The 26,810-nt window shown below is 42.5% G+C and overlaps 1 protein-coding gene across 4 annotated transcripts in view; it reads right to left on the bottom strand.

Annotated features, from left to right (window-relative positions):
- Positions 1-26,810, bottom strand: part of PTPRG (protein tyrosine phosphatase receptor type G) — a 683,491-nt gene that overhangs the window by 525,760 nt on the left and 130,921 nt on the right. For all 4 annotated transcript variants that reach the window (XM_054978207.1, XM_054978205.1, XM_054978204.1 and 1 more), the window contains exon 2: positions 5,585-5,689. In XM_054978207.1, the coding sequence (XP_054834182.1) occupies positions 5,585-5,689 (105 nt within the window). The remainder of the gene's footprint in view (positions 1-5,584; positions 5,690-26,810) is intronic.

Consider the following 26,810-nt stretch of genomic DNA (forward strand, 5'->3'; position numbering starts at 1 on the left):
ACGACAGTCTCCCCCCCGTATCCTACCAAAGGGCTGGGGCTCCTCTTCCCACCCTCACACCTGTGAATCCTTCCCAGCCGTGGACTCACCAAATTCCTGGCTGCCTGTTAGCACCCACCTCTTCCGGAATCTGAGTTAACTCTTTAGGCTCTCTTGTTGATAGAGGCTCTCTTCCAATTGGTGAGTTTCTGTCTGGGGTTCCACTGGCTTTCCTGCGGCCCCCCTTACTCACCCACAAGCCCATCAAGACCCTCCTTGCCACACAATGAATCAGAAATACAGCCTCTAATAAAACTGCAATTACTGCAAGGGGAACACGAGAAATACAGGGGTTGTATTTCTGGTTCATTCTGAGATACCTGAAAGTCTCATTTGTAAACTGGGAAAAAAGATCATATAAATTTGGGTAAACAGAAATATTTTATATTGATTTCAAAATACACTCGCGTGCTTTCCCCTGAACTTGGCCTTCATTTTTCTCCTTATGGGATTCCTTCTTCCACACACATCACCTCAGGTATTAGTTTCCTGATTAAGCCCTAGAGACTGTAACATCGATTAATCCCCCAGTCATAACCCACTCTTGGAACTCAAAGATTACAATTTTGCCTGAGAACAAAACAGGTATACACAATAATGCTTAAGAGTCCAGAGTTGCAGGTGAGAGTTCTTTAGCACAAAACTATCAAACATTAATTATTGATGTCAGAACACGGTGAACCACTTCCAAAAAAAAAATCTTTTTCTTTGGATAGACATGAACTTATGGGTTGCATTTTTTCTTGCAATCCTCTTACAATTGGGTTTGTTGCTATAAATAAGCAAAGTGCAAATGGCAAACATACAAGGATACATTTCAGGGAATACTGACTGGCTGCAGCTCCCCAGTGTGTGCCCGTTGTGTATTTAACAATGTGGAAGTGCTAGTGTAGCAGCTCTCAGTCTTCCAGTTTACAGTGGAATATGCAATGCCCAATATCACGTGCATACCAGAACACATACGAAGTTGTCGAGTCAGACCACTGATCTACCAAACTCAGCATTGTCTACTTGAATTCGCAGTGGCTCTCTGGGGTTTCAGGCAGAGGTCTTTCACATCAGCTGCTACCTGATCCTTTTATCTGGAGATGCTGGGAATGGAACCTGGAAACTTCTGCATGAAAAGCAGATGCTCTACCACTGAGTCAAAGCTCCTCCCCGTAAGAAAACGTGGTGTTTCAGAGAAGAGATCCAAGTATAACAAAGCAATTACAGCAGGCATCTTGCAAAATCAGCAAGGGGAATTGTAGGTCATTAATCTGATGCTTAATGCAGAAAATCAAAAACTACAGTCTTGGACAGATAGCTGTCTAGTCTCCTCTTGAAAACCTCCAGGGAGGGAAAGTCCACCCAGTCTTCTCTTTTGAATCTTAGTTAAAGCATTAATTTTTGTTGTAAAAAAAGAACACCGTGGTCCCCTTTTCCAAAATGCAGTAGTAATAAATACCCATGGTGGGTCAAGAAACTCTGTACTCCTTATACAGAAGCTGATTTGTTAACTATTAATAAAACCTGAGTCTCATGTGCCAATGGTGGTTGGATATAAGTACCATTTGGTGAAGTGTCACCTTAACTGGACCGATTTCTCTCCACTGTTCAAAAAAGATGTCCAGTATCAGAGCATGGTTTGAGGGCACTGAGAGAGTTTCTCTCTAGAGCTAGACTGTGACTGGTCAATATGTAGATGCCCCTTGCAGGAGAGACAAAATACAAAATTAATCCATCTCCTGGTTCCCACACAGATGAAGCTATCAAGCACTGCCTCAATGGCTCAGCAGGAAGCTGGGATTGACAATACACTTTTCGCAATGTAGCCCTCTTCCTGCATAACTCCACAACATTGTTTTGATGTGGTAGTCCATTCTGCTATCTGGACAGCCTCCGAATTGTATACCAACCAGGGCTTTTTTTTCAGGGGGAACGTGGTGGAACAGAGTTCTGGCACCTCTTGAAAATACTCGACAAGTGCTTGAAAATAATACTATTTCAAAGAAACCTGTGTTTTTCTTCCTCATTTCCCTCTTGAAAGTTCCGCCACCTCTTTTCCCAGAAAAAAACCCTGATACCAACCATAGTTAAAAGTGTTTTCATCAGAAAAAAGTCGCAAATTATACTGTGCTAATGCTATCATCATCATCATCATCATCATCATCATCATCATCATCATCATCATCATCATCTCAAGGCAATCAGCAAGAAAAACACAAGGCCTATTCTAGGATTATGTGGTGCCAGGAGGACAACATGACAATAAATCCTCTTGATAAAGCTGAACTCTCCTGACTCCTTATTTTAATCAGTGTTAGTGACAAAAAGGGTCCCAATTAGCTAACGCTAATCAAGTGGAGTTGCATTTGATTTTCAGTAGAGCGTTCACTTACATGTTAAACCGAATAAAGGGGTGGGGTGTTTTGTTTCTTGCCCTATAGAATCAAGAGGTTAGTCAATAAACTGAAGAATGGTGTGGAGGGGGAAGCCAACAAATGGAACAGATAAATTGTAATGACCAGGGCTTTTTTTCAGCTGGAATGCGGGGGAATGGAGTTCCGGAACCTCTTGAAAATGGTCACATGGCTGGTGGACCCGCCCCCTGATCTCCAGATAGAGGGGAGTTGAGATTGCCCTCCGCGCAGCTGAGTTGAGCTGAGCTGAGCGGCACGGAGGGCAATCTAAACTCCCCTCTGTCTGGAGAGCAGGGGGCGGGGCCACCAGCCATGTGACCATTTTCTCTGAGGGCAACCCACAGAGTTACACCTCCTCTTTTCCCAGAAAAAAAGCCCTGGTAATGACTCATCAGGTATGTAGGTGTACCTAAAAGGAAGAAGGGGAGCAGCTGTAGCTCAGTGGTAGAAAGGACCCTTCATATTCAGGTTCAATTCAAGGTACTGGTTATCACCTACAAAGCCCTTTATGGCCTTGGACTCACATGCCTGCAGGACTGCCTCTCCTACCGTGCTCCACCATGTGATTTTCACTTTTCCGAAGGTGACACACTGCAAATAGATAAGATTGGTAACAGCCCATATGTGTGCATTTTCTCTCGAGGCTCCCACCTTGCGGAACAGCCTGTCGAGGAAATCAGGAAGACCTCCGACATTTCTATCACTATGAAAACAGAAATGTTCAAGAGGACATTTTTTATAAAGGGATTAGAACTGTAGTATAATGGATCCAGCTCGAGATAAAGCAATAAACAAATATGCAAATGTCCACAATCTAAACTATTTCAGATGGCAGAAGTTGAGAAAACCCTTTTATTGCCTGGAAACCTGTTGTCGGAGTAGTCAATATTAAACTAAATGGACCAATGGTCAGGATTTTGGACATATGAAGCTGTCTTATACCAAGTCAGGCTACTGATCTACTCTGACTGGCAGTGGTTCTCCAGGCTCTCGGATCTTTCACATCACCTATTACATCACCTATTACCTCTTTTTTAGCTGGAGATGTTTGAGACTGAACCTAGGGCCAGCAGCATTCCAAGATGATGCTCTGCCACTGAGCCACAGTTTAGGGCTGCATTATGTGCTCACAGAACAGTAGTTGGTGCAAGAGATGATCCCTTGATTAGAGTGAAGGGAGTTTGGGAGGGAAAAGATGGAGTTTATCATTACAATAAAAACCAGAGTTTAAATTCTGCAAGAGAAGAAAAATTCCCTCTCAAAGAGAAACCTAATTCTATTCACAGCCAGTTAGCAATAAAACCACCAGAAACGCAAAGCACTCAAAGAGTTTTGAAATATGCAACTAAATGCTTTCGTAAAACCTTTTTTCCCCTTGTAAAAAGGATGAAATGAATCTTCCAAGCAAGTTTTTCAGTAATAAAAACAAAATAAATATGACATTCATCACTTAAGGTTCCATTTTCATTCTTGTAAGACGAACAGGTAGAAGCGGGCTATCTATTTCAACTGTTTATTAACTTAAACCTCAGCTCCTGCTGCGCTGTATTATTTTAGGAAAGAAAAATATTTAAAGCGTAATGCAGATTTATCATGACAATGGGCAACGTTCCAGAGACCAATAAAGTTAATTTAAGCCTTGTTGGTCTGAACAGGATTTTGCATGCTCGGTGGTGAGCTGGATTATGCGAAGTATATTTTAATCCTGGAACTGTACTTGCAAAATTTAAAGCAGAAGCTGTCCACTTGACAAAGGATACAGATGTATATATTATCTGTATGAAGAGACTTGCAAGGGAAAAGAGAAAGGGAGACCCCTGAGATCAAGGTGCTAGGACTGAATGGGTGATGAAATTATTGAACCGTTAATCCTTCAAAGACTCTCAGCGTCTATATTTTGCCCTTCTTATCTATAGCTATTTTGCTGGTTATTTCAAATCAATATGTGGACTTCAGGCCTCTTCTTAAGCTACAGGGCACACAGAGCTCTTCACTCAGTTTCCCCCTGCTTTTATTTCCCTACCAGACTCTTCCATGGGGCCTTCTTGCTTTTCTCCTAATTCCCTTGAAAACTCCCTCTTTCAGCACTTGTGCTTAGACCCCCTTCCCTTGGTTTACAGCCTTCTCAGACTCTGACCCAGCCCTCTCCTGGGCTTCCTCTCTCTTGCCAGATATCTATTATCCCTTACCACGCCCTGCTTAGTTCGTCTAAATGTATACTTCTCTAAACTATACTTCTCTGTGTATGGACTGTCACTTTAACACAGCATCTAGCAATGCTTCTAAACATTATATAACAGCAGTATCTATATTCAGCAATTGCTGGAAAAGCATTCAGAAAGAAAAGGAATACTTCCTCTATTAATTAAAAAAAAACAAGAATAATATGCCTGAAGAGAGACTGTGGTTGGCAAAACAAGAGCAACAAGTTGTTTAGGAATGGAACAAAAGGAACATGTGAGCTGAGGGAGAGGACACAAGGTTACAAAAAATTTTAAGAATACCCAAGGAATGGGGTTGTAAAGCAGATAATTGAAGAGTCCAATGCTTAGAAGGAGGGACTCAACACTGAAAATTTATTAGATATACAACTGACAAGAATAGGATAATATAATGTAATGTACAATGCTCTCCAGTACAACCAGTAGACAGTAAGTATGGAAGAGCACAGTTAGCCATGAGAAATAACTACACTGCTGCAAAACGAAAGATGTGTCACAGTGCTTCATTACAGTTCTTCCACTGCTATGAAAAGCAGCAAAACAAACCCACTGCAAGCCTCCCTGTTTGGAAAATAAAAGGGAAAACACGATCACTGATGTTTCTCTCATAGTAATAACTGGAAACAATAGAAATCAAACTAGAGGCATGATGTGCGAACGGAAGAACATCTCACATGTCACCAGAGCTTCACTTGCTGTTTTTGCCCCAGTATTTCCTGTTGCTGAAAAGACATGCTGCTTCTGAAAAGAAACGATGACTTGCCTCCTCCGCCACGGAATTGGCTGCAACAAACCAAGTTCTGTCTTCGGTGTGAGCAAATATTTCTTCTTTAGATTCTGGCAAATTACCTTTCAGCATGAATCTCTCTGGTTGATGGCATTCATTTTACACATCACGCTGCCCCATCCAGACCAACTCACCTGAGTATGCCCAGTAAAGATCCCCAGATGCCTTCCTCCGCCGTATTTGCACTGAACTGCCATGTCTGCTTTCGTGAAGAGAGCCATCGTAACCTTCAGTCAAAGCTGAGGAGAGGAAAAGGAGCAGAAGCAATTAGCCAAGTGACAATCACTGACTGAAAGTAAAATCATTTAGGCATTATTAGAATTATTGGATCAGCGGAGACTATAAGCTCCTTGCAGCCGAAAATATGAGACTCAAGGCACAGTTATTACACTGATGAATTAATCACCTGCAAGACACAGCTCCCTGCTCTTTACCAGACCAGATTTGCAGGCAGATACCCACGGCCCTTCCCAGACCACCCTGATCCAATTGGGATAAACAACTTTTGACATGCAAAAATTGCAGTTTTCAGAGAAAGGAAGGCTGAACAAAAATACGCATTTCCCCAATCATATGTACTATCCGGCCATTTGGAGTCATCACTTAGAGTCATCACTTAGATACAACTGCTGCTGAAATGGACGTCTTTGAATGGCCAACATCTATGACTTTAAGAACAATGAAACAACATCTCTGTGCCCTCTCTATGCGCCTGAATAGTCACGTGCCAATTTGAGCAGCATTGCTGAGAACAGTAACAGGCACCTAATTTTGATGACAGTCATTCCATTTGCAACATGAAAGCATCTTACAATTTCTTCCCAACCCTTCTCCCCAAGAAGGGCACTGGAAGGGTTAATGGGAGTTTCAACAATTCCTTATTTTCGCATTCCTCCTACTGTGTTGAGGGATGAAGAGCCCTGATCCTTGTTTGATTTGAGGAAATCAAACATTTTGTGCCGTTTCTAATCAGAAGGCTGTTAAATGGCGAATCGAGAAACAGACATGCTGTCTCCTGGCTAAGAGTCTGTTAGTCCACGCTAATATCCCTACAAGCCCTCTTTACCAAGTAATGAATATTGCAGATTTACACATGATAATTCACATACTTGGACATGCTTGTTGTCTAAAACTACACACACAGAGAAAGAGAGAATGGAATTACAATCTACACTGTCATCTTTAGAAGGAGATTGTTCTCCGTTTCTACTCCAAAAACTCAGGCATTCCATTGTGGCAGTATCTCTTTTTATGTACTACATTCCCCAGTCCTCCCAACATCAAAAAACAGATGTCAATCTACAAACAAACCACCCTTGTTTTCAAAAATTAAAAAAAAAAAAAACTACCCTGGATTTATCAACCAAAACAAAGAGGAAAAAATCCCCGCATAATGCCTCCAGAGCTTTCATATGATTTACTAAAGATTTGTTTACTAGTAGCATTCTTAGGGTTCTTTCCCCCCTGAGTAAAAGCTCAGTATTTGCGAGAACTACTTTATGCATGCAAATCTTTGTTTATTGCTTCTGAACACTTGGCTGAACAAAATTGGAGGTGTGCGACTTAACAAATGCCAGAAAGCTAGCCTGAAAATGTAACGCGGCTCTCTTTCACGATACACCACACACGGTTGCAGGATCTACTGACATTAAATGCAAACTAACTTGCTCTAAAATGAGAAATAAATGTAAATCTATTATGGGGGGAATAGCTGGGCAAAGCCTGGCCCAGAAGCAATTACACCCTCCGGTAGTTAAGTGGGAAGCTACAGTGCTGACTTGCAAGGGGGCAAAAGTAAGGGAAGGATGAGGTGGGAGTGAGATCTCGCGTAACTATCCCATACTATGCCATTCTTTCCCCTGTGTCTACTACTATCATGCTGTCAGGGAAAGCTGGCAGCAGAGAACAGCATGTAGGAGCAAGCCATCCTGCCAGAGATAGGAGCTAAAGAAGGAAGTTGCTTGCTGTTTGCTTCTCTTTAGCCTGCAGCTAGGAGTGGGGGAATTAGCCCCAGCACAAGGCTCCACCAGGGCTCTGGGGGCTGAAGAGAAGCATGAACAAAACTTCTCCATCTTTTCATCCCCAATGACATTGTGGGGCTAAAGGGGGAAGAACAAGCTGGCACATGCTCCTTTTAGTGCTACTGCAGCGGCAAGGTATCTAATGCCCCTCTACAGAGGGGTTGCTGCAGGTTGTCCCATTCCAGACTCTGCCCCATCTGGGCTCCCAAGTGCTGAAGTGTGGTAAATCCCATGGAACCAAGCCCCCAAAGACCCACCCACACCCAGGTGATGGAGCTGGACACTTCCCAACTCAAGCAGAGAGCAGCCACGATGTTGTTCCATATCCTCTCAAATGCATAAGCATAGGTGGCCCTTTTTATTTTCCCTGCCCCTCCGCTCTCCATCTCATGAATTTTGCAGGTCCTTCCATTTCCCATTCAGCTTTCCCCTCCACTCTCCCCCAATATCTTTGTACTGTTCTTTCCACCAAAACACTTATTCCAGACTGTACTGCTCTCACTCCAAAGTGGTGTGGCTTGCTACGCCATGGCTGGCAACTAACCACTTCTCAGATCTACATTCTTATTACCTTTTGTACTAAAGTGAGACCGCAGAACTATTCTCTAAATTATTTTATTATTTCCATCATGCTGGTAAATGGAACAGTTTACTATGAACCACCCCAGAAACATACAACCCAAGTAAAAGTCTACTTATAAGATGTCACCTTACTGTAAGAAAATGATTCATTAATTGGATATGAACAAAAATTGTCCGAGCCGTATCAGTGCATCCCTCACTATCTAAGCATATAGTCAGTGACATGCCTCCAGTTTGGATTCCAACAACTGTCAATCAATCGTCCAGGAGGATTTACTGCTGAAAATGGCCTCTGGTTCGCGTGTCACAGTAAATTTCTGCAGGTAGATTGGCTTAATCTAGTTAAGAGTATAATTTTTACCAGAGAGCAATCTGATTATTTTTTTAAAAGCTTTTAATTAATTCTTTCAGGAATTTCCGTATGCTAAATTTATACCCTGAATTTCAAAATCTCTTTGTAGTACTCCGAGAAAGTTCAGATCAATGCTCAAAATTGAAATGTCACTGAGATGTCCTGTCAATTCAATTCCACAGGGAAAAGCACTGGAGTATCCTGTCAGTTGCTAAAGGTTCAACAAAAACTACAGGAGCTGGCAGAGGGAGAGGCTTGCCTGAACAGATTCAGTGTACCAGTTCCTACCACCCAGAAGACCAAAACCAGAGAAATCAGAGAGCCAGAACAGATGGCATAACAAATAATTTACCAACTGAAGAGCTACATAACCCCCTGAATCAACATGATTAATCACCTTTTCTGGAAACCGCCTCTGAAAAAACAATAGCATGGAGAGCTCTCGTGCAGACGTGATGTAAGGATAAGAGAAACGGGTCTCAAGGCACAAATATGGCACCAGGGGTCTTAAAAAATTAGTATTACCAGCTGGTGTTGATTCTGTGCCAGAGGGTGGACGTGATAGCCTGATCTCCACTGCACTTCAGAGCTACCATTGAGAATGGCTGGTGGAAACACAAATACCAACAGAAAAGGGACCAGGAGACAAAAGGGTCTGACAGGATTCAGACCCTTGCCACTCACATACAATCTTAGGCATTCTCATGGCTACAAATCCCTGCTTTCATGTTTGGTAATCAACCTGTTTACTACTTGATTCAGCTACCTACATGTTTAATACCTTCTTGCCTCCGGAGTTCTGGCACTGATAACAGGTAATATATTCACTGAAATAGAAAAAAAGAAGAGGCTGGGGGGGGGGGCGGAATCCACAGTAAAGAAAAATTCCCAAGATTTTGTCAAAAAGCATGCAACTGCTATCAGGGAGCCAGATCAAAATGTAAAAAGTGGGGAACTGTTATGCCTTTTCAAAGGAAGTTTTCTAATTCTGTTTTTATTACAAGAGCACTGTTGGACCTGACAAACCTCTACCCTAAGTCAAGAGATGGAAAGATTTATTTTATTTCTTTACTTTATTTATACACTGCCTTTCTATTCAATGGGGACCCAAAGTGGCTCACATGGTTCTCCTCTCCTTCCATTTGTCCTCACAACAACCCTATGAGGGAGGCTAGCTGAGGGGGTATGGCTGGCTGAAGGTCACCCAGTGAGCTTCCAGGGCAGAGTGGGGATTTGAACCTGGGCCTCCCAGATCCTAGTCTGACTCTCTGGAAAACTACAGAACCATGGGAAAAAATACATTTTCTCCATCCAGGGGAGAAAAAAACCCACAAACATTTTGGGAAAACCTGAAAAATAACAAATACTTAGTTTCTTATAAAGCCTAAATTTATTTAGTTGTTTTAACAACATAACATACATTGTTTATAATTCGGAGTATAAAAGTGTATTATTGGCATTTTTATGACATATAAAACTATAAAATGTCTTCATTTTCTACCAGCAAAATTATGAATATTGCCAATACTTAAGCGCACTGCTGAATCCTATGCTACGTTTGCATATGTAGGAAAAAATAGAAGTTGAAAATAGAAAACAAATTATAGAGGATTTCACTGAAACTGTATGGGCATTGTGGGGAAACGGGACTTGCAAGCCTTTACTTCTGGCCATGTGAGAGTAAGGAAGTTACTCCGCTTTCCTGGGTCACCTGTCGAGCCCAGCACCTGTCTGAGTATTTTGGTCTCTCTGAGTAACTCTCATTGCACCTAACTAGTCAGTTAAGAAGGCACTTTCCTCCTAAGGACTAGCACTCAGGAATCCTCTGCGGTGTTGTCATTGAGAGTTTCAACTCCACAGTCACATCACCCCACTTCTATTTCTGGTTACCAGGGGACCCCTGGGTGGATGCTCCAAGGGATTTGGGTTAACTGCTGCCCCCTCCCCTCTCTCATCTCTTTTGGTTCACATGGGTCACAGAGATCATGGCGACCATGTTCAAAATGAAAAGAATTTTTTTAAGAAAATAAAGTGTACTGCATATGCAGACTCACAAAAGGAAGGCAATAAAACTGCAACCTTCTGACACAAACTCTCACCTACTCTTAAAGATGGGAAATTAAAATAGGCTACTGATTCTTGAAGTTTACCTTATCCTAATTTTTGAAATTCTCCACCTATGGTCTCAGCCATGTGTTCTCAAGATGAAGTCCAGATATAGCATAAAGGAGAATTGGCTTAAGCCCTCATAGCAAGTGGTTGCTTAAGAGATAAGAGTGCCTTACAGAGAATGGTTCGCCTTAAGGAAAAAGGTCTAAGTTGAGAGCTTCTTCCTTGTGTCCAGGTATTTCATGATCTCCCCTTTCTATTCTTTCCTTTTTGGCCTCCCAAGCTCTGTAGCTTTAGGTGTGACTATGAGAAAAATGTGATGTTTCCCTTTCCTGGCTAGAGCTGTCCTGCATTTCTATGGCATGGAATTGCTTCATGCTTGGATCTGCATCCCAAAAAATCTGGACCATCTGGATCTGGATTTCAGGGATGAAAAAAAACCTGGGATCCCTGAAATCCAGGTCAGATTCTCTGATCCGGGTTAGAGAATCTTGGATGTAATTGGCCATTATTCCCTATGGAGATTAATGTCCAGGGAGCTGGAGGAGCATTTTTAAGTGATCTCCACTAATGGTTGTTGGGGGTTTTCCGGGCTGTATTGCCGTGGTCTTGCCAAGACCACGGCAATACAGCCCGGAAAACCCCCAACAACCATCGTTCTCCGGCCGTGAAAGCCTTCGACAATACATCGAACACCTCTACGGGGAGGAAACATTCCAACAGACCCGAAGATTGGAAACACTTCGGAACAAGAAAGCACATCTACTCTGTTCTTTGACCTTTCTTCTACGCTGCAGGGACACAAGAACCATTCCATCTTTTCTCACAACTAAAAGAATCTTCAAAACCACACAGGCGAACCGCAGCCAAGACCACGGCAATACAGCCCGGAAAACCCCCAACAACCATCGTTCTCCGGCCGTGAAAGCCTTCGACAATACATCGATCTCCACTAAATTTGCAGGGAAACTATTCCTGACTACCCACTAAAGACTTCCCACATTTCAAGAGGATCGGACCCCCAATTCTATTGTCCCCTGAAGAAGCTACCCCCAGCCATTGTTTCTTATTTAGGAAACGTTTCCAAGCCTTTTAAATGCCAAAGCTCCGCTCCTCCCTTGCTTGGAATTCTCTGGCTCACCATAACTGCCTTACAAGCTTATTGTTTCTGAACCAGAGAATCTCAATGGCGAATCTGGGAATCCCATAGAGAATTCCTTTACTGAAGCAAGGGCTTTGCCAAGCCGTGGATCATAAAAGGCAGCTGCTGGTAGCAGCGGCTTGAAGAGGCTCTTTTGGAGGAGGGGGAGGGGTAGAATGGGTTGAGAATCCACTCTGCTTACTGCTTCCCCTCTTGACTCGCCAGCCTTATGCCACTCTCCTGCAGCAGCACAGAGCGTGGCTCCATTCGTGCTGCTGCCTTCTCACCACTGCTACCGCATTGCCTCTATCTATGACTGGATAATCTAGCCCAGATAACTTGTTTACATTATTTACAGGCCTTTCTTACTGAGATGCAAGGCAGATTGTACGATGGAAGTTAATATGATCAACATCTGAGACAGTCAATAAACAACACAATAGAAAGCCTCTCTTAAAGAGCATTTCACTCATTCTGAAAAAAATATTTCATAAGAGTATTTTTAGCACTCGCCAAAATTACAAATTTTGCCATTGGAAAAACTGAAAAAAAAAATCTCTCTTAATAATTCCCCCCCCCCTTTTGTATCCAGGGCCTCACATCTATACACAAGACTCACTGGTAGAAGACTTTTCTAGGGATCGCCTGTCCCCCACCTTTTGCCCCCCCATCCTCATCTGGTTGGTGGGGGGGGGGGTAGGAAGGGCAAGGCAGGCTGGTAGCTACAAGAGCTTGTGGCAAAATGGCATCCATGCAGGCTCTGGAAGCCCCAGTAATGCAATTGAAAACAGAAAGTTTCATGATCTCAGGGGAACCAAATCAGCCCCAAACATAGCTGTGTTGATTTGGCCTCACTGAGACCCCATAGCTTCCAGGTTTCAGCAGGATGTGATGTCATCGGGGCCTCTGGAGCATGTGAGGAAGCTGAATTGGGAGTCCTCACCTGCCTAGCAATGCCCGATTTGGAGGTAAGGCGGGCTAGCAACCTAGACTTCAGGCCTATTTTCTCTAACAATTATTCCACCTCATAAGGTTTGGGGGAGGATGAAATGGGGTGTAAGGTCTAGAAATCTTTGGAGTAAGGGCAAGATTAAAATGTAATAAACCAGACACTAATTTTTATGCCCAGAAGTAGAGTCTTCCCCTTAAAATTGGAGGTGTGAAGCAAAACAGGAACATGCATTTTAGGGCTGCCAGTGTGTCTGCTTTGGTAGGCAACTGCCTCCCTTTTGCCCTCCACTCCTGCTCAAATGAGCAGCAGGAATGAAAGGCAACATCATTTTCAGTCAAATACCTGGAAGTGACATCATGGCAATACTTCAGGAATTTCCCAGATCTCTACAGTTTTTACCAAAGAGATCTGGTAAGTTCCGAGAGCATTGAGCTATGCAGTGACATCACGTCTGGTTTTTCGATTGGAAATGATATGGTGATGTCATGCAACACCATTCAGGCTACTCTCCACCTCTTCCCCCCACCCCAGCTCCTGCCAGTTGCCAGCTATGGCCTGGCAATCCTAGTTAACCATTAAATGGTTTTCTTCTTCCCTGTTCTCCTCCTCCTCTCCTGCCCCCAATTGCGTATAGGTAGGAACAGGAACAGTATGTTCATATCTACCCCAAAATTACGTAACATGACCTAAAGAAAGATGGTTGCTGCTTAACACAAAGGAAGGAAATGCAGTAGCTAATCATTTCTCTGCCACAGGCCCTCAACTGGCTTTTCAGCTGGTGCAAGGGTAAAGTGAATAGGTTTAGAGAGTTTATAGATTCCACAGAGAAAACACTCAGTCAGCACTCAAAATTTAATCAATTGTAAAACCCTTTGTACTCACAGCCTGAGTAGTCAAAGAATGGCAGCACGGCAATTCTATGGTATGGCTATGAATCATGCTATTGATTTTCAGTATCTTCTGTGCAGAAAATTAAATTATGCAAATCCAGGCCTTTATGAATCCTTTACTTTAGTGGTGTGAAATTGAGCCCTTGCTTAAGTCAGCATCTTATTTATGCAATTAAAAATTTGACGCTCTTTTGAAAATGTGCAGTTTCACTCTGTTCTCCCATAGACTTCCCTACTAACTACAAATCTAACTTTGAAACAGATAAGCAGCTCTAATGCTCAAGGACATAATCCTGTCAAAGGTTCCTGACAACGGAAAGACAACCAAGGCCGGAGAAGCAGGCTGAACCATTGCTCCAATCTGTTTTCTCTGGGCATCTTACACAATGTGTATATTGAGAAATAATGAAACACCACAAACAAGGAGGTGGTTAAAGACGTGAAAGATGGAGACAGCAAAAAAGTTCAGATTCACTCCATATCCCAAGTTGAAAACTGTATTTCTTTCAGTATTCCCTCCAATGGTCATGTCCCATAAATTAATCCTCTTTCAATAGTCCAAAAGAGCTATGCTGCAAAAAGCTTTAAGCAGGTCTTCTGCATTCTTCTCCAAATATCTGAATGCTGTACTTACAAGACATCACAATATGAAAATTTAGCAAGCAACTTATTTATTTTTATTTATGTCATTTATGGTCTGCCTTTCTCACTGAGACTCAAGGCGGATTACACAATGTGAAATTAGTACCGTCAGTATCTAGGACAATTTCATAAACAATGCCATAGGGTAAATAAACACAAGTTTACAAAGACATCACATTAGCAAGAATCCAATACAGAGTTGAAGAAATGCTGAAACAGAACATAAGCAATTCTAGGGCTGATACAGGAGCACGTATTTAAAGCAACAGATAGTATATAAGTCAACATAGTGGTGAAGTCTATGGGTGAAGTCTATGGTTCCTAACTCATTACCGGAACATCTGAGAGTCTTCCCTACAATACAAAAGTCTTTTTTGAATAATTCGGTTTTGCACCATTTGCGGAGTGGGAGCTCTCCTGACCTCCTCAGGCAGGCTGTACCACAGAGTAGGGGTCACCACAGAGAAAGCCCATGTACAGGCTGCTGCTGATTTCGGCCATGTGCAGGGTGGCACCTGCAGGAGACCCTGTTTAGATGAGCGAAGTTGCTATGGAGAAACATAGGGAGGAAGGCGGACCAAGGCCATGAAGAGCTTTGTATGTGATAACCAATACCTTGAACTTAGCATGGTAACTCACAGGTAGCCAATGGAGTGACTGCAAGAAGGGGGTTGCCAGGTTCCCCCCCAAGGGCAATGGTGGGAAGGGAGTACTTACTTCTGCACATGCTCATACTGCTGCCAAATGGTATCATTTCTGGTGTGACATGGAAGCAACAGGTTGCAACAAGGGCTAGTTATCCAAAATCAGGCCACAACAGAGTTTGAGGATTATTTTTAGAGAATTGGACCCCAGCATGACTAAGCCTGCATGATGCCAGAAACGACATCATTTGCTGGCATAATAGGTGGACACATGCACACTTAGCACATATGACCCCCTTCTTCCATTGCCTTTGCTACCACTGGTCAGGTATTAGCAGGGCAGTAGCTGGGGGTTGGGGATCCTCTGCCACAAGAGGAAACCTAACAGCCCTGAATTTAATAGGGAATATTAAAGGGGAATGAATAATCGTCATTTTAAAACTAAAGATTTGCCTAAGGAGAGCTACCTATGAGACAGGAATAAATATGAGCAGCTAGGCATATTCAAACAGACAGTAGAAGAAAGGAATTTCAGAGTTTTCCACTTAATTTTCTCAGAAGTTTACGGCTTGGCTTCATTGCTCGGCATCAACCAAGACTATTTGCTCTGTACTGTGCACCTTTTGTTTAGAAGGTACTCTCCTCCTCTATCTGTGCATCCTGCATAGGGCTTCCAACTCTAGGTTGAGAAATTCCTAGAGATTTGGGGATGGAGTGGAGATTGGGGCATGGAGCCTGGGAAGGTGAGGGACCTCAGCACGGGTGTGTGATGCCATAGGCCACCTCCAAAACAGCCATTTTCTCCAGAGGAACTGATCTCTTTCGTCTGGAGGTCAGTTGTAATTCCAGGAAATCTTTAGGACCATGAACCACACACTTTCATGAACCTGCCCCGGTTCACAGATTGGTTCATTTTGGTTTGTGAAAATGTCACTTCCAGGCCAGCAAATCATCACTTCTGGGTCAGCAGAAGGTCCGCAGGAAGTCCATCCCATTGCCTAAGGAACTGATTGATTGGCGCCAGGCTGCCTACAGTGATGAACTGAAAAACGAACCAAACGAACTAGCCTAAAGTTCGTGGTGGTTCGTCAAAAATGGGATCTGACAAACCGCTGGTTCATGAACCACGAACCGGCCTGGTTCATCACAAATTTTGGTTCGTATTTCAGTTTGTGTTTGGTGGGGGGGTTGGAGGCAGTGGACACTCACCGCTATTTTTTGCCTATGGTGTCTTCTAATGATGTCACTTCCTGGGTGATCTGGAAGTGATGGAGTCCCCAGAAGTGATATCGTCGGCTGGGGACACAGGAACATTTGTGCCCATTTCCCCAGCTTCATTGCCAGGTTCCCACTAGTTATGCAAAAACGAGGCACCCTTGGTTAGAGTCTAGGCAACCGAGTGAAGGAAAATCCCACCAGGAGGAAAACAAGGATATGCATACAGTGTATTAATTGACAAAGTATAAAGTTGCAAAATATTAAGGTGCTAAATACAGTACTCTTACTGTGCAAATTCCTGCTGACACACAAAATTGTCAACAATCACGCTTCATACAACTGTTCAAATACAGCACTATACCCCTAAAACAAATCAAGGTATCGCAACAGTAGATCCAGGACTGAGTAATTCAAAAGGCAAGTCCTTATTCATAATGTCCTTTTCAAAATATTTCATGTACTGCACTTCTTTTTGCAGGTATATAAACAAACAGCGGATGGTATTCAGTATGCTCCAAGCCCAAACTGGGGCTGGCTACTGGATGACGCAGATCGTGTTCCAAAGGATCTCCTCAGAGGCGCGTATGTCATCCACTGCAGAAATCACCACATGATATGCATATAATTCACAACAACCCGGATTTTTCCCAGCCTATTGCTGGTTTTACTGTGATCATTTAATTGTTAGGGTTTATTATGTTATCACACTGGTTTTATATTGTATTAGTCATCTTGAGCGCTATATAGCAGGAAAGCAGGATACAAATATTCAAAGTATGAGATATAATTTGCAGTCATTATTTTGGACTTCAATGTAATTTTCTGTCATCCTGGGTTTTCTAAAATTTCCATCCAAATGTGTGGATTCATATCTACTTTTCAGTACAAATGAAAAAATTATTAGTGGCAAAATTCTTATCCATTGTAGTTAAAGTGCAATTTATAGAGCTTTCTATGTAAGAAGGTATTTTGATTCTGTTCTAAGATCTATAATGCGTGAATTGTATATTATGGTCATTGGACTACAACTGAAATAAATTGAACTGTATAGCTTGATGAGGTACGTCAGATTAGGGAAGGTATTATGGCTTAGAACATATGCTTTTCATATAGACTGTCCCAAGTTCAGTTCCTGCTATCGGAAAAGGCCCAGAGGGTAACAAGACCGGAAAATACCCATCAGAGACTTCAGAAAACTTTGGTTAGTCAGGACAGTCAATGTGATTGGACTATTATGTTCCTGGTGGATCTCCTACTGATGAACTAATAAAGTTCAAAGTGGAAGGAGACAAATGGCCATGCTCCTCCCCCTCCTCCCCTCTGACCACTATTATTATCATAAACAGTTCTCAAGATAAACCCACGTAAAATCTGGCAAAACTTTTCTTGTAATCTCTGTAGCTTTGAGCTTCCCTAGAACTTGAAATGCAGTGTATCTTCATGAAATATATAAGACTTTCCATTCATTAATAGTCATGGAGATTAAATTACAAACATGTATGGAGTGTTACCTAGAGGCTTGGAAGAAATGAAGGGGGGAGGAAGACAGAATAAAATTGCATTATTTTAGAGCAATATCATGGTTGGGGGGGGGGGGGCTGAAGTAAGGCTAAAAGATTTGGGCTGGCTATCATAAATTGTCACTAATAGCAGTATCAAAAATAGATCAGCCTTGGATTCACAGACATTTATTATGTTGGATGCTTCTCTTTGGAGGCAAAAAGAACCAGAATTTAACTACTAACAAACATTGGCTCTAGTTTTTGCTGTGAAGCTACTAATGAAGGACAAAGGGTTTTTCAGATCTGCACACCAGATGTTCAGCAGAACAGTGTTATATATTCTACTTTCTACTGTAGAAAGTTTCACCAGCCCAAGGAGTCCTCATCTAGTCAAAGTAGCTCTTATGTTGGAAGAAGAAGAGCTTAGGCTAGAAGGTGGCTTCAGTCTTTGCTCAATGTAGAAGTAGGATATATGCCATTGAGAACCAAGCTACAAGTGATGCCTTACACAGGCTGGATACTTGTCAGCTTCCCTCAAGTTTTGATGGGAAACGTAGGTGTCCTGGTTTTACAGCTTGGCTCTCCATTACAGCTGCAAGACCAAGATGCCTACATTTCCCATCAAAACTTGAGGGAAGCTGACAAGTGTCCAACCTGTGTCAGGCGTCACTTGTAGCTTGGCTCTGAGTTTGCTCCTGCCTGGATTCAGAGGCAACTGGCTTGTGCAATACAGCAAAAAGCTGAAGAATATTATTCCAGAAGATAACTTAGGGAAGCAATGTATCCTCAGAACTGGATGGAAAGCAACAGAGGCCAGAAGGTAGGAGCATCAGATGGAGTACACTCCATCAACACATCGCTGAGGGATAGCATCCAAGTATCTGTAATAGATCTCTGCTCGTTTTCAAATTTCTGCAGTCCAAACCCTATTGTATAGCTTATTGGATGTCTCAGCAGTTGACTGCATTGACGTGCACTGCGTAATCCCGCCTGAGTCTCAGTGAGAAAGGTGGACAATAAATAAAGAATATTTTACAATAAAAATAAAAGAATAAATAAGATAAAGCAGCAACAAGGCAAAGGAGAGGAAATCTGCCTTAGAAATAATATGAGAATAATCCATGAAAAACAGAGGATGCTCTGCTTCAGAGAATTCCTCAGAGGCTTTAACTATATAATCAGGATTTTGAGTATGTGACACCAGGGCAAAAACAAAATCCATACTTGTGAACTAACTAAATTACAGTTTAATCAGATATGTATATATAATGTTGCGACAGACTGCATTTTGTAAAAACTTAGAAGTGCTGTACAAACAAGTTTAAGGACTGTGAAGGGTTAATTCTTCACAGAAACAGAGAGCCTTGAGTGACAGGCTACTCCAAGGAATTTGATTGGGTAGCAGGAGCTGAAGAGAGACAAATTTCTGAACTGGATGCTGAGGAAAAGGGAGTCCAATTTCAGCCCTAGCTGAGAGGAGCTGAGTACTGGCAATTTGGAGATTCAGCCCTGACTGAGAGCAGTTTAACACAGACAGGAGGAGAACTGGGGGAGAGTTTTATCTGCTTTTATGTGTTATGTAAATTAAAATGTTGTGCTCAACCCTGAGCCTGCTTGGCAGGGAGGGCAGACTGAAAATCTAATATAATAAATAAAAATAAATAAATAAATAATAAAAGTTGGCAGAAGTTTGGGAAGGCGGTGAAGACCTCCATTTGGGCCAAAGAAAGGGGATAGATCTTCTAGTGAGAGGAGGATTTCCCTACCCAGTGAAACAGGGAGTTAGCTCTGAAGAGTGAAGAGATCACTGATCTGTTGTGGTTAGAAACTGTTTCAGGAGACCTTAAGGGTTAGTTAAACACTCAAGACAAGTACTGGTGTTTCAAGAGAAGGGGTTTGCATACTGGAAAAAGGATAGCAGCCTTTTGGAAACCAAAAAGAGTAAGAGAATCCTCAAAGAAAGTGTACTAGACTGTATGGGAAAACACTGGAACAAAAGTTTCTCAACATGAAGATTTAAGTAACTGTGAATAGCTGAAGAAATTCCCATTAGCTTGAAACGTAAGAACTAAAGTCTGTATGTACTGGTTTTACCTCAGAGTTATCTATATTGTGTTATGTCAGAATTTTTCAACCCCTCATTTCAGCTGACCTCTCCCTTCTGTTAATAAAATATTTTGTTATTAGTGAATTTCAGAACACCACAAGTGCCATTTAAGTAGGTCAAAAGAAAAGGGGAAAGGAAGAGGGGCGTCATAAATGTATATAAATGTCTTTCCATGTATGAACATGTGTCATCAATTCCTCTTCCAGCACACTTACTTCCAATTAATTTTTGAACTTTTGGCAAACATCTAGGGTGCCACAAATATCTGTAAAAGAGGAAAGGAGATGGTGGTTTGAATTAGACAGCCAAAGAGGTCGAGAGAACAGTGGCCATGTAAAGAAGTTGGCAGGACAACAAGGCCATACTCCATCAGTACTAGAATCACTGACTCATTTCTACTGAAATTTTTGAGCTTTGGAGTATGGCCTCTCTGAAGTTACAAATACAAGAGCAGAAGAAACAGAGAGATGGCTGGTTTTCTGAAGACGACAAATTCTGTGGCGGGTATAAGAATCCCAACCATACAGACATGCCACATACATACACAGGAGACATATTTATGAACCACAAATATTAAACACAGAGTTTCCAACTCTTCCTCTACCTACATACTGAAGATTATGTTCAAAGTACCAATATAGCAAAATAGATGGTGAATTTGCATTGATTGTTTTTCCCTATAGATGTCTGTCTCCCCAATATACAGTATTCAAACACAAACCAGAAGGGATTATTCTGATACCACGTAGAACAATATCTGCCACCCCCCACCTGTCTCTTGTGTAGGTGTGGCATTGCTGTATCTGCTACAGAGGGAAAATACCCCTTGCACTAGGCGAGACTAGTATGCCTGGAAACCAGGTCTATGGTTGCAAGAACATTGCTTTCTGTGGCAGCCCCATCTCTGTAGAAAGGGCTGACCGTGAAAGGCTATGGCTGCCCCACTATTTAGGTGGCTTTTTCCTGACTGGGTTTTAATTTTGTCATTTGTCAGGAAAAACTCAAATGCTGCTTCAATTTATGCCTCAAATAGTTTTAAATGGTTTGATTTTCAGCTGATACCAGGAATTGCTTTGAGCTTCATAGAAAAGTGGTATAGCACAGTATGAAATAAATATAAACAACACTGGAACTGGACTATTACAGGTGCCTGTGAATCCATCCTAAAATGTGGGTCCTGTGTCTTGCATCTGTGTCAAAGGGATAGAAACATTCAGGTGTTTTCTAAACATCTTTCACTCAGGCCATGAAGGTTGCTGCCTAATCAGCCCTTCCAGACCATCCATTTCTCAAGAGTGGAGAGGGAAAGAAAGTGAAATAGCAGAAAGATGTAGTCTCAAGTGAACAGGTGTTGGGGGCTGTAGGGAGCAGGTTGGGTATACACATGGAGAAACATAATCAGTGAGAAGGCTAAAATTATATTTTAGGGCCCAATGATAAGAGTATGGCTTTTAACTGTGCACATACTTCAAAAGCTGTAAACCAACCTCCGCTTTCTTGTTGAAGATCTTCAAGTCTCAGATAAAATGTTCACACTTACATCTCGTATATTCACATGTGTGACAATTCGCCCCCCCCCCCTTTCAACAACAACACTAATCCTAAAGGAGCTGTTATATTAAAAATATTTTAACTGCCATCTATGAGAAAAAAACAGGTAAAGTTTATAGGCTAAAAGTATCCTTATAAACAATTTTATCTAATTTTAATCAGCATTCAGTGTCAGAGCCAACATACTGACTAAACAGACTCTGTCTTTTGTCACACATCCACAGGCAGCAGAAGGTATGAAGTTTCTGAACTGTTTGTTTAACATTCTATTCAGCTTTCCATTTGTTTTGTCTCATATTAAATTTTTCAATTAAATGTGTTTGATAAGTGCTGTCAGAAGCATAAGGCAATTCCTTCCTGAACACCTTTGCTGGTTTTGATGTTCATTTTTTTAAAAAAAAGAAGTTTCCAAATGCAGAATTATGTTTTTGCAACCAAATCTGTTTTACATGCACACTGTTACACCACTTGTATATCTGACATTTTGTAATTTGTTATTCAAGCTCTGCCTCTTAGACATTAGTGCCCAGGAGGAATAAAATAAGATTGACTCTGCTTTAACTATTAAATAGTTTTCCTATTCACTCTTGATAGTAGAGTTGCATAGCATTTAGACTAAGATTTGGGAGACCCAGATTCAAAACCTCATTACTCCAAGAAGTTTGCTGGGTGATCTTGGGCCAGAAACTCTTTCTCACTCTAAGTAGTAGGTATTTTCCACACAGGGCTTTTTCATCAGTTCTGACCCCATACTGCATCAATTTTTCTCCAGAGTTCTTCACACACGGTCAAAATATCCAGATTCAATCTCAAAGCTGCTTCCAAGATTTTTTGCATTTTGTATGGGAAAAGGCTGCATCTGCCACAGAATGACTCTTTCCATGGCTTTTCTGTAGCTTTTCTCCATGTTCACATACTCTGATGGTTTTTTTCCTGTGAAGTCAAATTGCAGCTTTTTTTTGTACAGAATTGCTTTCTTCGGTGTGAGGCCTGGCCCTGACCCTGGCCCTGCATTTGGAACTCTTCTTTATCTCCCTACACACTCTAATTGGTTGGACAGCAACCAATCCAAGTTCCCCCCCCCCTAATTTTTAATAAAATTTTAAACAGCAGCATTGCAACATCGGTGTCTTTAAAAAACCCTTTGAATTGATGGGGGTGGGGTGAGGCTGTACACAAAAACTCTGAAGAGAAGCCTGAATCCCAACTTGATATTTTAAAGTTTCCCGTTGTGCTTCCTGTACTATTTAAGTCCATTCTTTTTCTGTGTTTAACAATATTTTTTTGAAACAACAACATCGCCATTTTGATGCCTCAACAAAACAAAACAAAACAAAAAAACCCTGGTTAGTTTCCTCTGCCTATGAACTAACAAAACTGACCTGACCTCAACCGATTAACATGTTCCCAGAAAGCCAGCAGCAGAAATGAGGCATTTTTCTAGTGCAGAAAAAATAAAAACACACCACTTTAATTTGACACCCCCCCCCCCCCGCGAACTGCGGAATTACAGAGGTCCAAAGCAGATCTAATCGTCGTGGATCAAACATCCAGAAAACCCGGTGTAAGTGTGCATGTGGAAAACACCCTAATCCCACAAGGTTATTTTAAAGATACAGTGCAGAAGGGGAAAGTGATGTATACATCCCAGAATTCCTTGGAAGGAAGCCAGAACAAACACATGTACTAAATAAATGTCAGATTTACTCAGAATTACATTTCCTGCCAAACTACTTTTAAAAGAAGACTTGATTAATTAAAATAGCATTGATTCAATTGTATTCTTAACAAGCTCAGAACTATAGATATTTATATACCAGTTAAAGCCCTCATTTAAATATGGGCAGGTCTGCAGACAATAATATAATAACCATGTGCTTATATATGTTCTAGACAGATTAGCGCCACTCAGAGCAGTGGACAAAGTCAGTGTTCCTGTCATCTACATAATACACCTGAGAAGCTGGGCCTGAGAGGACGGGCTTGCCCAAGGCCACCTGCTGAGTAGGGGTGTGCAGCTCGGGTCTGGAATTTGGTAAAATTCGGGGGGGGGGGGTTCAGATCAAAATTGGCAATACAGAATCAGATTCAGTATTCCAAACACAAGCCACCAAACTAATTTGGTAGAATCTTGGCTGTTTCTTTACTGTTTTCCTGCAAAGAAACAGCAGTTCCTGTCTTTTGTGCAGAGAAGGGAAGGAGGGGAGTCATTTTTTAAATCAAACTTCACCAAATTTACAGGAAACCTGACTGTCCTCTAAAGACCCCCTCAAGTTTCAGGAATATTGGACCCCAAGGTCCAATTTTATGGTCCCCCAAAGAAGGTGGCCCCAGCCACTCTATCATTTCCTATGGGGAGAAAGTCAAAGCTGACTCCCATTGCAGAAACACATTGGGGCAAGGCTGCCATAGTCAAGGCACACTCCAAAATGCAAGCTAAGAGTGATTCTGCACACGTTGGATAATGCACTTCCAGTCCTCTTTCTAGATCATTTGGAACGGATTTTTTCGTGTGCAGAACAAAAAATCCACCTCAAACGATTGATAAAGTGCATTGAAAGTGCATTATCCAACGTGTGCGGAATCACTCTAAGTTTACCCCAGAGGAAGCCCAAAAGAACCAAACTGAAGCAAAGGAATGGAATCCCCCCTGACCCAAAGTGAAGCAAGGGGACCAACATCACACAACACCCATTCCACCAAAAGCAAACTACAGCAAGGGACATTGTTGTAACTTAGCTCACCAGAAGAAATGAAAACAAGGAAATTCCTTGTGCTTGTGACTGGGTATTGCTTGGTTCTGTTATGTGGTGTTCTCCCACTGGCTGAACACAGTGATTGGCTTCTATGAATGACATGAGTTCTGTTGGGCTAAGTTGCAAAAGCGTCCCTTGTTTCAGTTTGCTTTGTGTGGAATGGACATGATTCTCTGGTGTAATATTGCCCCCATTCCGAGTGTTGGAAGTCCAGAATTTTTTTAAGGGGGTGGTGGCACATCTTTACTGCTGAGCTCATGGTAGTAGCGGAATTCGAACCAGCACAGTGCAGCAGCCTCTAGTACCAACAAATGCTGTGTGTAAACTTGCACAGAAGTATTAACTAAATATGCAAGCATGCACACCAATTGTGGTTGGTACCTAGGTAAGACAAGCATAAGCATATTTTTGTATAGCATTCAATTTCAAGCCTACACAAATATTTATGGCACTGTGTATAATTTAAGGCTTACCTCTCCGTGCATCTATATAGATATATAAACGTGTTTTATCATTGGCAAATTTTATTACTGTATTATCTGGGCATATAAATGTTTTTTAACGTTCTTGTTTTAGATTGATTTGCAGAAACCCCTTGGCCTATGTGATTCTGAAAATTTCTGCTACTGGAGGCAAAAATCCTGTCTCCTAAAATGGGCCATCTATTTTCTTTTAGATGCAGAACATAGGCAAACATCCAAATTATCTATCACATTCTCTATGCCACAGAGCAGGGCCCTTTATGCAGTCTACCTATCTGGCATGTCCATCTTGCTTCCTGCCCTGGACAACTTTAAACATTATTCTAGTTAAGACAGCTCAGAGGGCGTCCCTTTTATCAACAGCCAGTTTTTAAGACATAGGCAAGTTAATAGTCTGGCCATCAGCATACTGCAGAAAATGTTAAGGAAGGACAAACGAATACAAGTGGATTTAGGAACAGGCTTCTTCAATTGCTATTTTAACCCCAGGATTGGGGCGTGGCTGTGGCTTAATGGTAACATACCTGGTTTGTATCCCCGGTTTAATTCCTGGCATCTCCACATAGGAGGCTCTTAGGCTGTTGATGCTGAGAAAAGACCTTCCTCTGCCTCAGAGAACAGAGAGCCATTGATAGTTAAAGGAGACAACAGTGGGCTAGATGAACCCCCATTCTGCCATGAAGTTCACTGGTGATCTTGGGCTAGTCACTCAGCCTCCCCTTTCTTACAGGGTTGTTATAAAAGTAAAATGGGAAGTAAAAACCAAGTGCACTACCCCTCACCTCCTTGGAGAGATAAACAGCAAAGAGTCCAGTAGCACCTTTACGACTAACCAACTTTATTGTAGCATAAGCTTTCGAGAGCCACAGCTCTCTTCGTCAGATGCCATGCATCTGTATCCTTTTTAATACAACATGTCACCTCGCTTTCATATATGATGAACGTGCATTGGAGTGACATGCCACCGACTCAGAACTGAGTTGGTTTCTTTCAAGGAAACATGAAGGAGGTAAGTGTTTGCAGAAGGAGGGTTGGCTAAATGCCTGCCTCCCTCCTCCAACTTCTCACCTAGCTCTTTCTCCCAATTACTCCTGTAGGTCTCCAATGTCTTCAACAGCAGGTATTTATAGATCTCAGAAATTAAATCTTTAGATCAAAATGTTATCCATCCCTGCCAGCTATTCAAATCTCATAAAATCTCTATTAACCTCTTTGAAATACACAGTAACGTCTTAAATTGGCATGCCTACAGACAGTGACACGGTGGGATCTTATCAGGCTTAGTTTTAAGAAGCAATTTTGCATGAGATAAACTGTCCCTGCTGTATATAACATTTCTAAACTTGTCCATCTTATGTTTAAAATATCCAGTAAAAGTCTTCTCTTTCCTGTCAGGAACAAAAAGTAGAAGAAAAATATCAGCAGTTCATACTTCAAATAAACATTGGAATTTTTTGCACCAATTTACAGCATTTCTAGGTATGTTTTTTTATGATCATCTGGAACAAGGACAGCAAAGCAAGGCAGCACTTTCACTTACAGTGGCTAATAGGGGGGTGCACGGTTTCCCGCTTCAGGTTTACCCAAAGCAGGAAATCAATCTGGAATAACCTGAATCCCAAAGTGGCAAGCCACTTTGGGATCTGGGTATTTAAACCACTTCAGTATGCGCCATAAAGATTCGGAGCATACTGAAGTAAAAAAGTTGGGGGAAGTTTGAGCCCTTGCTCCAGACTGCTGGCAGGTTCCATCAGTCAGCTGGAGCAAGGGCGAGAGGGTTAAAGTTTAAAGCACTCCCACGCCACTTCCAAGTGGTGTGTGTGTGTGGGGGGTAGGCTGGTATGCACCGCTGCTGCGAGGACAGACAGCTGCAGCAGCGGGCACAGCTCAGCAGGGGTCACGCGGGCCTAGCACCCTGTGGTAAAGGTGGGCCCCAGCTTGGCTGGGACTATGCGCGCCCACCCCTTGGCTTTCCAGGGTGGCACTGGGAAGGAATTTGGCTAGGGCTACAAGCATCGGGCCTGCCGCGTGCAGATGCAGCTGCAGCCACAGCCCTTATAGGCAGTGCGGGTGAGAGGCAGGGGGAGGCGGATCAGCTGGGCTGCATACTCCCAGCATGGCAGTCGGCCCAGCTGGGTGCCGTGGCTCAGCCAGGGCCTCGTGCGCTCATCACGCAGCCTTTCCAGTGCTGCAAGGGGAGGGAGGCCAGCTGCATCACAGCTCTCCTAGCTGGGTGCCACTGCAGCAAGCCCCGGGCTGGTTGGTGTCTGCGTGTGCCCTCCCCTTGGCGCTCCCGGGGTGTGCCAGGAGTGAAGCTGGCCAGGCACCTCAGCAGTGGGCTGGGGCACAGCTGGGGCTGGATGCACAGGCTCTGCAGTGCTCCCAGATAGCGCCAAAAGGGAATTAGGCAG

This window comes from Eublepharis macularius, chromosome 4 (assembly GCF_028583425.1).
Source record: "Eublepharis macularius isolate TG4126 chromosome 4, MPM_Emac_v1.0, whole genome shotgun sequence".
In the NCBI taxonomy this organism is placed as follows: Eukaryota; Metazoa; Chordata; class Lepidosauria; order Squamata; family Eublepharidae; genus Eublepharis; species Eublepharis macularius.